Source organism: Tetrao urogallus (genome assembly GCF_951394365.1).
Source record: "Tetrao urogallus genome assembly, chromosome: 1".
Classification (NCBI taxonomy): domain Eukaryota; kingdom Metazoa; phylum Chordata; class Aves; order Galliformes; family Phasianidae; genus Tetrao; species Tetrao urogallus.
The window spans coordinates 32,787,002-32,800,091 of record NC_136813.1 but is presented as its reverse complement, the minus strand read 5'-3'; the positions used below and the strand labels follow the sequence as shown (position 1 = coordinate 32,800,091).

The 13,090-nt window shown below is 45.1% G+C and overlaps 1 protein-coding gene across 1 annotated transcript in view; it reads right to left on the bottom strand.

The window, feature by feature from the left end:
- PCDH17 (protocadherin 17) overlaps positions 1 to 3,505 on the bottom strand; it is a gene marked incomplete at both ends in the record, with an annotated part of 81,451 nt that extends 77,946 nt beyond the window's left edge. Inside the window, one exon of the mRNA XM_079549405.1 lies at positions 896 to 3,505. Coding sequence (XP_079405531.1) covers positions 896 to 3,505 — 2,610 coding nt within the window. The remainder of the gene's footprint in view (positions 1 to 895) is intronic.
- Between the last annotated feature and the right edge of the window lie 9,585 nt (positions 3,506 to 13,090).

Here is a 13,090-nt window from a genome sequence, read left to right as displayed (position 1 = left end):
CACAAAAGTCGGTAGAGGACAGTATGGATATAACTGACAGCAGAATGCAGCCCAGCTGTAATTTCTAAACGTAATTTCTTTGGTAGAAGACACAGCATGTAAGTCTTTCACTATAAAGCAATAATCAATATTGACTCAGGCTACTGGAAATCTGACTAGTCGTTTTGCTGTTTTATGACAGGATGTGAGCTTTGTTGACATTTAGGGGTAGGAGGGAGTCACCACATACATTTTTTTCTACTTGACTAAACAAAAATTTTTGGTTGTTTATGGGGAGAGGAGGAGGCAATGGGGCCCCGATGATACTGTTCTGTGTCAAAAATAAATATTTATGCATATATATTCTAAAGAAGGAAGTTAAAAAAAATAAAAACATGCATCTTGAAAAGAAAGCTCATATTTACATACAGGATTGGAGGGCTATAATACACTGTTGCAATAGATGTCCTCAGTGGGTAGAGTTTCTCTCATGTCCTGTCACTACAGATGATAGGATTGCTCTGGAAACACCCTCCTCCATCTCCACCTCCAAACCAAAGCCAAGTGAAACCCGTAGAAGCGTCCACTTCTATCTGATGATCTTCTAGGAAATTACCCCAAAGTGCCCCAAATGTATTAAATGCCTACCTGCACCCTCACACGCACCTCATTTACACTGCTGTAACTCCATTTGTTTCACTGGGCACTTACTTTTGAGTCACACAAGAAACAATTGTGTGACAGCAGAACCAGACACATCAAATGTGATCTGCTTCCACTTTTATTAAGTCCACCTCTATTTAGTGACTTGGGTTGGTCCCTTCAGTGGTGTCTTACAGCAGATTTCACTGCAGACAAAACGTAAAGTTAAACCAGCGTCTAAAGTGAGGTCCAGGGAATTCTAAAAGTCTCCTACCTGAATTATGGACATCCGGCTCGGGGGAGCCTCGCTGGCGTTAGTCCCTTGCCCTGTGAAGCTGGTGTGGCAGCCCACATGTCCCTGGGGTACAGTCAGGTTGTTGGAGGCGGGCTTCAGGTACATCACCTCAGACCTGGGAGAGCTGAGGGGCAGGCGGGTCTGGTAGTCAAAGTACATGGGTGAGGTGGCCAGGGATGGGCTGCTCACCACGTTCATGACATTGAGGGGGCCCCGGCTGTCCTCGCCCTCACTGGGCACCAGCATAATGTCATTCTTGCTGATCTTCTTCTTCTTGCCCTTGCCCCCTCCACTGCCACTGCCTCCTCCTCCCCCGCCACTGCCTCCCCCTCCTCCCAGCTGAGGGTGGCTATACTCGGCAATGCGACAATTATAGGTGCGGATCTCCTTGTTCTCTCGCTTGCACTTCACAGCAATAGTGATCATGGCAGCCAGCAAGATGATGGAGACAGTGCTCAGGGTCACGATCAGGGGCAGCGACAAGTCCCAGTGCGGTCGCCGATGCTGCTCGCCATTCACTTGTGGCTCGCCAGCCTCGGGTAGGGGCCCTGCCAAGGCCCTGACAATGAGCTTAGCCACCGCAGAGAGGCTGGGCTTGCCATGGTCACTGACTTTTACCACTAGTTCAGCCACAGGGCTGAGCTCCTCCCAGTAGGGGTGCAAGGTGCGTATCTCACCGCTAGTGGGGTCCATCTCAAAGAGGTGCTCCTCATTGCCTTCCACAATCTCATAGGTAAGGCGCCCACTCTCCCCAAAGTCACTGTCCAGGGCACGAACGGTGCCCACAGGATAGCCCACCCCAGCGTTGCGTGGCACCTGCAGCTCAGCGGTGTCATTGATGAGGGCAGGTAGGACGATGAGGGGTGCGTTGTCATTGACATCGAGCACAGTGACACGTACTGTGGCGTTGCTCTCACGATGGGGTGAACCCGAGTCCTTGGCCAGCACGCGAAACTCAAAGTGCTTTGTCTGCTCATAGTTAAAGCTCCTCAGGGCATAGATAGCACCATTGGTTGGGTTGACGGAGACATAGGTGTAGATGGATACATCACCCACGTGCCCAGGCAGAATGGAGTAAGAGACTGTCCCATTTTGGCCCAGGTCAGGGTCTTGAGCCAAGACAGAGCCCAAATACTCTCCAGGGATATTGTTCTCGGGCACCTGCAATACATAAAGATTCTTGCTGAAGCGGGGTGGGTTGTCATTCTCATCGAGGATTCGGACAGAGAACGACTTGGTGGAGTTGAGTGGGGGGTTCCCCCCGTCACGTGCCACGATGGTCACATTGTACTCATCCTGTGCCTCACGGTCCAGGGGCCGGTCAGTGACCACAGTGTAGAAGTTGTCATAGTTCTCCTCCAGTGTGAAAGGGACAGCTCCAGGCCCACCACCACCTCCTAGCACCCGGCACTGGAGCTGCCCATTCTTACCCGAGTCACGGTCAGTGACTCGCACAAGGGCAATGACAGTGCCTGGTGGGGCAGCCTCACTCAGTGCTCCCTGGCGAACGGAGACAAAGCCAATGGTGGGAGCATTGTCATTGCGGTCAATGAGGCGGACGGTGACCTTGCAGTGAGCAGGGATGGGGTTGGGGCCCAGGTCTCGAGCCTGGACATCAATCTCTATGAGACCACTCTCCTCATAGTCCAGGTTGCCCTTGACACGGATGAGGCCACTCTGTGGGTCGATGCTAAAGAGGTCACGGACACGATCAGGTGCATAGCCACTGAAGGAGTAGAGCACCTCACCATTGGTGCCCTCATCAGCATCAGTAGCATTGAGATCAATAACAGCTGTCCCTAATGGTGCATTCTCTGGCAGTTCAACCACATAGGAGGCTGCCTCAAAGACAGGGCTGTTGTCATTGGAGTCAATGAGGCGTACATTGATCTGCACCGTGCCCGAGCGTGGTGGGTCGCCACCATCCAATGCTGTCAGCACCAGAGTGTGGTGGCTCTGCTCCTCACGGTCTAATGGCTTCTGGATGACCAGCTCCGGAAACTTTGTGCCATCACCGCGGGACTTCACATCAAGAGAGAAGAGACCGTAGTCATCACGGGTTAGAAGGTAGGTTCGCAGCCCGTTGTCCCCAGAATCTGGGTCGTGAGCACTGGTGAGTGGGAAGCGGGTGCCTGGCGCAGCATTTTCTGAGATGTCCATGTCCACCTGGTCAGAAGGGAATGTTGGTGCATTGTCGTTCAGGTCCTGGATCTCCACCTTGATCATGCAGATCTCCTGATCATTGGCGAACACCTCAAGGGACAGTTGGCACTTGGTGCTGCGCCGGCACAGTGCCTCACGGTCAATACGTTGCTTGGTGTAGAGCAGCCCACTCTCCCCGTCCACATCTAGGAGGTGAGGGGCCGAGTTCTCCAGCACCCGGAAGGTGGACTTGGATCCGCGTCCGGGGCTACTGCGCTCAGCAGGCAGCAGCCCACCACCTGCTGCCCCCGTTGCCAACCGCGCATCGCGGCCAATGTTCCCGATGACCGTGCCTGCTCCCTGCTCCTCCGGCACTGAGTAATTCAGGTTCTTCAGTGTCAGGGCAGGAGCCCAGCAGAGGAAGAAGCAACAAATGGAAAGGTACATCCCCGAGCAGGGGTGGGGAATGGCAGCAGCTGCAGTGGTGACCAGGGTCGTCCCTGTCTTCTCTGCCTCCTGCACTAGGTTTGCTCTTCCTCCTCTGTCGTCTCTCTCTTTTTTTTTTCTTTTTTTTTTTTTTCTTCTCTCTCCCCACCCCTATATTTTAAGTTCCTGAACCTGTTGCTCTAAAACATCTGCAGAGACTCAGGATGAGAGGCAGCAAATGGACCATGTAGCTCAGAGGGAGGGAGGTGGCGGGGGAGGGGGGAGCAGCTCCGGCAGCGTCTCAGGAAGCGCTCGCCGTGATTGCGGTCCCCTCACAGTTACTTCGGCAGTCCAACTTCGGCAGTGGGAAGATTGCAAAAAAATCAGAAAATTTACAAAAGATCTTCTCCGGGCAGACGAAGCGTTCCCAATCCTTGAATGTTCACAGATGTACAAAGGATAATAAAAATAATAATAATAAAAAATCAGCGGCGGTGGTTGTGTTTCTAAAAAATGATCAAAAAAAGATTTCTTTTGTTTTTTTGTTTTTTTGTTTTTTTTTTTTTTTAAATACGTGTATTCATACATACACGGGAAAAGGGGGTGGTGGTCACAGGTCTGTAAGCAGGGGGAGAAAAATCTTATTTGCTACTCATCACTTGCGATGCAATTGATGGAGTGGAGGGATGGGAGAGAGACAGAAGGGGAAAAAAGTCTCAGCTTGTTGGAGGAGCCCTCTTCGTGTGCAGTGAGAGGCAGTGAAATGTCTGATTGCACCGCGGGGCTGTTGGCTTTCAGGGAGTGTTTTGCTGCATTTAGAGATCTAATCTTGCATTGCTTGCGGCGAAGAGCTGCATCTCGCTGCCATCGGTATTTCCTCCTCTGTTTCCAACACCCTCACTCTTTCTTTCCCGAATCAAAAGGCAAGGGGAGGAGAATGGCAGATCAAAGGATAAATCAAATAAATTAAAAAAAAAAAAAACACGCACACACACACACACACACACACACACACACAAAACAAACAAACAAAAAAAAACCAAAAAAAAAAAACCAAAAAAAAACCAAAAACAAAAAAACAACCCACCACACACACACACACACACACACACAAAACCACAAAAAACTAGTGTCCGGATCTACAGTTCCCTTTCTCTCCCTCTATTACCAGCCTCTCACTCGCCTAATAGGGTAGGGAAAAAAAATAGTGAAAATCAAGAAACCCACCAGCTCATCATCACCATTAGCAGCAAACATGTATCTTTTAAGAGCAATCGCAGGCTGCGCTAATCAGATGCACGCTCGGGTTTCTTTAAGACAGGCCAACAGCCGCCGCCACCACATCCTTTCTCTGTACGTCTATGCGTGTGTGCGGATGCGTGTCTGAGGAGCTGCACTTTTCTCGCTGCAGTTTAATCCCAGTTTGCTTTTCTCTCCAGTCGAGAGGAAATCAACAGGCAACCCATGGCTGGACGCATAGATTAAACAAGAGCGCGAGAGAAAGGAAAGAACCGGGGGGGTGGAGGGGGGAGGAGGAAAGAGGAGAGGGAAAAAAAAAGAAAAGCGCACACACACACTCTCTCTCTCTCTCTAAAAGGAAAACAGTCTCTGTATTCACAGGGCTGCGCTGTCAAGTGCCTCTCTTTTCTTCCTATACAGCATCTCCTCCCAGTGATACTGCCGCCTAGTCCGCTTCATCCAGGGGAGGAGAGAGAAGAGAAAAGCAATCCCGGTGGTGAATAAAGTGGCAGGTCTTTTAATCGCCTGATTCACCTATATTAAACCTATGCAGCTCCGTGGCGGAGTGTGATGCATTTTTGCAGCCCCGTCAGGCTCTTGTAGTCTCTCTGGGCATCTCAGTAATAGCGCGGAGAGCAGCGGCAATGCCAGATGCGTTCGCCCTGTCTGATTTACCTTTCCCAGTAAATACTGGGGAAAGGCTGCTCAATTTTGTTTCAGGTTCTTCTAGCAACCAGAAATAAATGAATGGCAGACCCCAAATGCAGGTGTTCCAGGCTGCTGGATGAGTCAGATCCAGCGGAACAAATCACATTCACTATCTCCTCATGTTCCTCCCTTCACAGACATTAGTTGCAGCTTCTCCCTAACGCTTCTCTGACTCACTCTATAGACAGAAATAATAATAATAATAATAATAATAATAATCAGATGTATGTTTTGGAGGGGAGGGGGGGGGAAGAAAAAAAGAAAAGAATGAGAGAGGGGGTGTCGGATCCAGCTACACTTTTACTATACCTCTTTCTCCGGGAGACTGAGGATCAGGAAAACAAGGCTGTTATCCACGAACTGGCACAGAGGCGCGTCTGTCTCCTGTTTTGCTGAGTGTTTTTAAACCACCTTTCCTCAGTGTTATGTGTGCAATAATCAGAGCTCTTTCAGATTAAAAGAAAAAAAAAAAAAAAAAAAAAAAAAACAGAAGAAAACACCCCAAAACAACATAGGTTCCCAACACACAGCTCTAGTTCCGAGTCTCAGTCCTGCACTGCTTTTTCTCCTTTATTTGAGTCCGGACCCAAAGTACAGAGTTAATGCTGCAACCTGTGGTGGAGAGGCTGGCGAAAGCCAAAGCAAAAGCACAATTTCTTCTCTGCCTCATTGGTGGGTGGCCCCTCGCAAACAGACGGTCGCCAGCCTTAGCCAGACAGCACGCAAAAGGAACGCCGACTCCCGATAAACCAGATCCATGGCACCAGCCGCCAGCAGGGAAGTGGAGATGCAGCGAAAATTCAACAGTTGGAGCCGCTCTCTGCCTCTCACTCCCCCCCCCCCTTTTTTTTCTTCCCCCCTCTCTCTTTTTTTTTTTTCTTTTTTTTTTTTTTTTTTTTTTTTTTTTTTTTTTTTTCTCCCCCTCCCTGTTCCCCTCCGCCTCGCTTCCCTCACTGCAGCACTCGCGGGGCCGCCTCGCCGCGCTCTCCCAGCGCCGCTCGCCGACTGCCTCTATTCACCTCACGCCGCGGCTTAAACATTGATACGGATTCCCCGTCAGCCAATCGGAGGCGGCGGTGGCGACCGGCCCCGACGCCTCCCGACCAATGGGAAGCGGCGGGCGGACGGGGGGCGGGGCAGCGGCTGGAGCTGGGTGTCATTGATTAGATTGCTTCGCTGGGAGTCGCGCAACGTGCGCGGTGCTCGGGATGTGGGGCCTCGAAACCGAGCAGCACAGCTTCCCCAACCCTTCCCCAACCCACCTCCCTTTTCCCTCGCGCGCCTTTCCTTCCTTAATGCTTTTTTTTCTTTTTTTTTTTCCCCTTTACTATTATTTATTTTAATACGTATTAACAAGTCTTCTGCGATGACGGGCGGAGAAAATAAGGAGGAGACGCGAAGGGCGCACTCCTTCTTCAAAGCACTGCGAGGGAGCACCCGAACCCCTCCGCTCCCCCGCCCCCCCCCCCCCCCCCTCGGGGACTACCCCGGGTTGCAGGGAGGAAGGGGTGGATGGGGGGAGCCCGCCCCCCTCCTCCCCCCCTCACCCCCTCCAACAGCTCTGCAAGGAGCCGCCCCGGGGGGGTGTCGCCCACCCCGAAGGGAATGAGCGTGGGAGCAGCGCTGCGGAGCGCTGGGTGCGGTGAGGTGCGGTGCGGTGCAGGGCGAGCGGCCGCAGCGCCCTCCCCACCAGACGCGGCACAGCGTACTGCGCTCCCGCCGCACGGCACGGTCCGGCACGGCACGAAGGGAGGTTATTTGGCGCGGGGGGAGAACTGAGGCTGGCAAGGTGAGAGCTCGGATTGCCGGAGTGCCGGGAGGAAGCTGCCATTTGTGAGCTGTGAGTGACGAGCGTGTAAGTAGCATGAATCATTTAAGGTTAAAAAAATAACGAGGGGGAAAATCAACTCCGGAGCAATTAGAAGGCGCTCCCGGCAATTATTTTCAGAGCGGCTTTTATAAGATTCGGTTTAAAGAAGCTGCTCTGTTGCCTTCCTCAGTAGGATAGCCTCCAGCCCATTCGGTGCCCGTAAACATCATCTGACTTGGAGAAAGTCTTGCTAATGCATCAATGCAATAAGTGCTCTTTCTGGATCCATCTCCCATCCTGGAGACGTCTCTGTAGCTCGAGTACAGACAGGATGCCCTGCAGAACAGTCATCATAAAACCAACGCTGTGTTAAAACGCAGTGTATAAATAAACCATCCATACGTTAGCAACAGCGTAAAATCACTGCTCTCAGATGTGCCAACTTTCAGTGTGAGAGCGACAGACAGACGAAATAAAGGAAATGTTTACAACATGCTTTGCTTTCCGAAGGAAGGCTTCAGATTGGCTGATGGAAATCGGTGTACTCGGCCAAGTCACTTATTTGGAAAAGTCACTCGTAAAAGCAGGAGGGCTTTGAAAACGTAGCTAACACCAGAGCCAGACCCTGGGCTGCCAGGAGACCTCGTATCACCGCAGCTTGAGCCCTGTGCTCTCCCTTCCTTATCCCTTACATCCAGCCCGCAAGCTGTCTTAGGATGTCCAGTTATCTCCTGTTCAAGTTCTGCTAACTGGAGGAAAAAAAAAAAAAAAAAAAAAAAAAAGGTCATTGTAATTATGTATTGGCTCCCTCTAGCGTGCTAGGGACACTGCTGCAACTGGGGTATGTGTGTGTGGCCTGCGTGTGTAGCTACGCGGGAGCTCAGAGGGGGCCGGTGGAGCATCAGCAGGGTAAAACAGTCATTTCACTATTACACTGGTATATACTGTGTAACAGGTGTAGGGCAGTGTATCATTTGGTTTACTGATGTTAAATTAAAGAAAGAAAAAAAAAAAGAAAACTAAGTCTTTTCTTCGGGAGCACGCTCGTGTCTCCATCACTTTTCTCACCAGCCCACAGACTGCCTTTCCTTTTACATGACTCAGCATTGCACCGTAAATACTCCATCTCCACAGTGAAGTCAATACATCTGAAGGCACTTTGCAGTTTGTAAAACAAGTACTCAGGACTATCAGTTAAAGGGAAAACTATATAATCTGTTATCCAAGTACCTATGTTCTTTGCTTGTAAATCCTGCCTTTTTTTTCATCAAACGTCTTGCAGCTTGTAACATCCAATTGATACAAACATGCATAGAATATTTAGAGGAAAAATAAAACGTGAATCACTAGCAGTGGATCCTCAAAACTACGGCTGCCTGTCAGGTGATGATGATAAGCAAAGTTCTTATCCCTTCACTCTGCAATTTACTCCGGTTTTCAGTACTAACTTCAGTAGACCTATTTTTTAGTACTCATTTTCAGGTCTTTTATTAGCAATTTCAAGTGATTCCTTGGAAGCGATCTCAGCTTGGCATCTTTAAAAACTGTGGCTCCTAATCCCAACAGTGGCTTAAGTGCCTAAATAAGAAATGCTAGATAAAAAAATTGTTCCTGCATATGAATGCATGCCTTTCCTAGGCTGATGTTTGTTACATCAGACAGTTTATAACAACAAAATGACATTTATTGATTTTAATCCACCTGTGCAAGTAATGAATATTTTATTTGTTCAATGATTTTACAGTATATCTAAAATGCTTTTTTTGTGTCAAATTTGTAGAGCACACTAGATGTTTGATAGCTAAGACCTGTATCATAATTTTCTACACACTCATCAGGAAATTGCTGTACTTTTCACGTAGAAAAGATAGAAATAAGATGTGTGAAGGTAATGCCAATGAGCGCCTGTATGCTGTGTGCCATGTCACTGTGTACTGAATTTGTACTGAAAAAACAAAGCAAAATAGTAACTACATTTAAAGTTGTTTATTAACAGATTTGTGAGAAAGCTGTAAATGTGGAGGGGCAGAGACAAAGTGTAAATCCTAAATACTATAGCAATAAACATATACAAGAATTACACTATCAGGCCAATCCAAAACAAACAAAAAACATCATTAAATGCTGTATGAATGACTGAGAAGCTCAGCAAAGGAGCAGAGTCCAATATAATAATAATCAAAGGAGCAGAGTCCAATATAACAATGATCTGTATGTGGAGGAATCAAATAATGCTTTGGAAATCTAATTTTGGACACTTGGAATGTCTGTTCATTGGAAGCTGTAGTCTGACTTTAGCCTAAGTAATGGGTAGTGATAGAGCTTAACTAAAAACTAAATTAAAAAAAAACAAACAAAAAAAACCACTTATTAGTCATGAGCATAATACAACTATATTCAGAATTTTGAGGGGAGTATTCATTGTAACATCTATGCTCAATCAAAAGTTTTCAAGTGAAAATATTTTATTTTAGTACAGATGATACTTAAGCACAGACAGAAAAAAAAGTTTCAGAACAAACATCCCTAAACAAATAAAGTAAGAAGACGAAGAGCAGATCAATATAGCTAAATGTCGAGGTTCAGTATTTGTTTGAGCCTAAAATGTATCATTGGGAAAGCCCACATCCAATCACCTTGAAAGCAATAGAAAGAAGGAAAATTAGAAAGGCCAAGAAAGGAATTCAAGGAACAAGAAGTACATCTATTGGAGAATAAAAATACCTGCTCAAATAAAAATGTATGCTTTATCAAAACAGGGAAGCCATGAGAAAAAACTTGTGGATCTACTAGTTTACGAGCTATATAGAAGAGGAGGTACTGCAGAGAAATTAGATGTCTGCACTACACTACTCATAATGAATGAAGACATTTTCTCAAGTCTGCTTTCTTTTTAGTAACAAAGATGAGATGTGGGTGTGTATAGAGGTGTCACCACAGAGATTCTCAAAGAGCAGAAAGTATCTAACTAAATGGTAGTCATCAAGAGTTCTTACAGAATCTAAAAATGAAGTAAATGAACTGTTAAAAATATGCTGTCATTAAGATCAGTTACTATGTGCGAGGATTAAAAGGTGTAAAATCTGTTTATTGTCAAGAAAGACTAAAAGGGTGATCAAGGAATTACTTGAGCAAGCTTTACTTTTAGTATGAGGGAAAATTAGTTGAAATGACAATAAAAAGTAGAAATTATATGGCATCTAGAGAAATGTAAGAGAGCTACTATCCAGAAACTGAATGAAATCAATAGAAACCTTTCATCTGATTTGATTCATCCCATAATGATGAAGTAGTATAACTTACATAGATTAAAAGGACATTTCTTCCATCTATTAGTGTTGTTTCAAAGTACCGGAACAATAGATTAAATTACTTTTGTGGCTCTGCATGGAAGTAGTTTTATGTCAATTTAAACAGCAGGATTTGGAAGGGAGAATAGTTACTGGGAAAAGCAACAAGAAGTGACAGTACAGTAGGTAATGGCAGGAGAAGGTAAGTGTTTGAGTAGATGGTGTTAGTGGACTAATAAAGAGCAGGAGCCAAGAAGTGGGGGGAATTAAAAAAGGATACTGAAGTGGAGCACTGGGCTATTAAAAATACTTGAAGGAAAGAGAAAGTGCAAGTAGGAGATAAATGTGAGATTGTTGCAGAAGTGATTAAGACTCACTTCTTCCATCTAGCTGGGATGTAATTCATTTACAGTTCTACCTGTGTCATTGTGAGGAGGAAAAAAAAGAAAAAAAAAAAAAAAGATCTATTAGGCTTAGAGAAAGAAATTTGCCTTAAACAGAAAGAGCGACCTCAGAGAGAATAACCTCAGGATGAGCAGACATGATACTGAAACTTGTATTTGTGAATTAGATTAGGCATTAATACAGTATGATTTTGGTACTCTGGGACCCCACTGAAACTTAGGTGTGAAGCACACACTCTACCCAGTAGACTTCAAAGTTATGTTATGTAAACTTAATTGTGGAAATAATCTTTTTCCCCTCTTTTCATTTTAAAACAAACAAAACCCTCAGGTCCCTAAACAAACAAGATTACTTTCCAAATGGAGTGTGAGGGAGCTGCTGGGTATTTCTCATGTTTCTTATTATTCTCATGTTTCTCAGGTATGCCCCTAAAGCCACTGATAACATAGGTAATAATTTGAAATTCACTGAACTCTCAGTATAGTGTGTCACTGCACCTCCTTTTAAGAAGGAGGAATACGTTTGGATATTACTGAAAGCAGACTTTCTGTTGCTGAGTCAAGAGGAATCTGGCTGGCAATGCAGAACCAGTAAGTTTCTTAATGGAACATCACAGGCTTCCCACATTTCACACCTTCAAGCTGCAGGAGATTGGGGTCGCGGTATTCAAAACAATTTCCCATATTTTAAACCTCAGAGTGTTGCTTCGCGCTGGTTAAGTTTTTATTGTTCACTCTTTTTCAGTAGTGTTTGCTGGCAGTAGCCAAGGATTTGTAAAAATTTTTTCCTCTCAGAGTACTGCTAAAAGTTTGAAGGCTGTTGTGTCAGTCAGACAGATCAACAGTTTGCTTGTGAAGGCAAGAACCAATGTCTTTATGGAAATTCAGAGACGGTGTTGCCACCTGCAAGATATGGCAGGAAGCAGAGAATTGGGAAGACTGAAATAATTCTGATGTAAAATGCTACATAGTCCTGAGCCATAGAAATTCACCTCTGCTGGTATTCTTACTTTCACTACCATGTGAATGAAGATATGAAGAATAAAGATACCATAGTTATTGAAACTTCTGGTTTCTAGTACAGTATTTAGTTTCTGAAGAGAATAAGCATGAAGTACAAGCACAAAATAATCTCTCTGTATATAAATTTGAAGATATTAAGTTCCTACCACCCAACCAAATAAATAAATAAATGAATAAATAAAGGAAGCTTTTGACTGTGAGTTATTTCCATGTTTTTGTCGTTTTATTTTTTTCTAAGTTAGCATTTTGCACAACCAACAAAATTGCAAACATTCCCAAGAGCTTATGAAATTTCTTACACATTGCACACTGAAGATTTTGCAAGCTAAATTTGCCTGTTACGCAACCTTTTTGTTTCCAAAGTATTCCATTATTCAGTTATACAGTTAGCAGCTCTACTTTAAGCATAACTGATTGCAACACTGTAAACAATTCTGTTGTTAAATCTCATGGAGAAACTGAATCCCATTTACTCTCTGCTTGCAGCAATTTCATAAGATTAGAGGAAAAAAAATGAGGTAATGAAACTGTTTTTATTCTGTACCCCAAAAGTCCAGGGACACATCTAGGGATAAATAATAATAATAATAATAATTAATAATAATAATAATAATAATAATAAAAATCTACTGAGTCAAGTGTCACATTTCTTTGGTAATGTTTTAAAACAGAGCAGCATCTTTAGGCTGTCTGAAACCCCTTTCTTTACTAGTTTACACATCTATTTGAAGTTAACTGTTCAGTGAATTCCTGCTCTTTTCTTTGAGTGTTCTTATGTCGGCTCCAACACAAACAAGACTTGTAAATAGCAGACTATAGATAAGCTTTCAAAATGTTGTGTGGCATTTTGCCCACATATATGTCAAGTAAAAGGTTAGAACTTTCTTTTTAAAGAAAAACATACCAATTAGCAGCAATGTAAGGTTGTCTGGAGCATGAAGATTTCAAAGTTTGACATGTCTGTAAATGCAGCACATTCCATTTATTTGTATGAAGCTCTCTTTCATTTTCTGATGAAGAGAAGGATCCAGTGAGGGTCAAACCTACAATATAAGTACAAGTATTCAAAGGCATTACTAGATCAGATTCTTTGCCTGATGTATCCAGCACAGCTAAAACTGGATAATAGGGT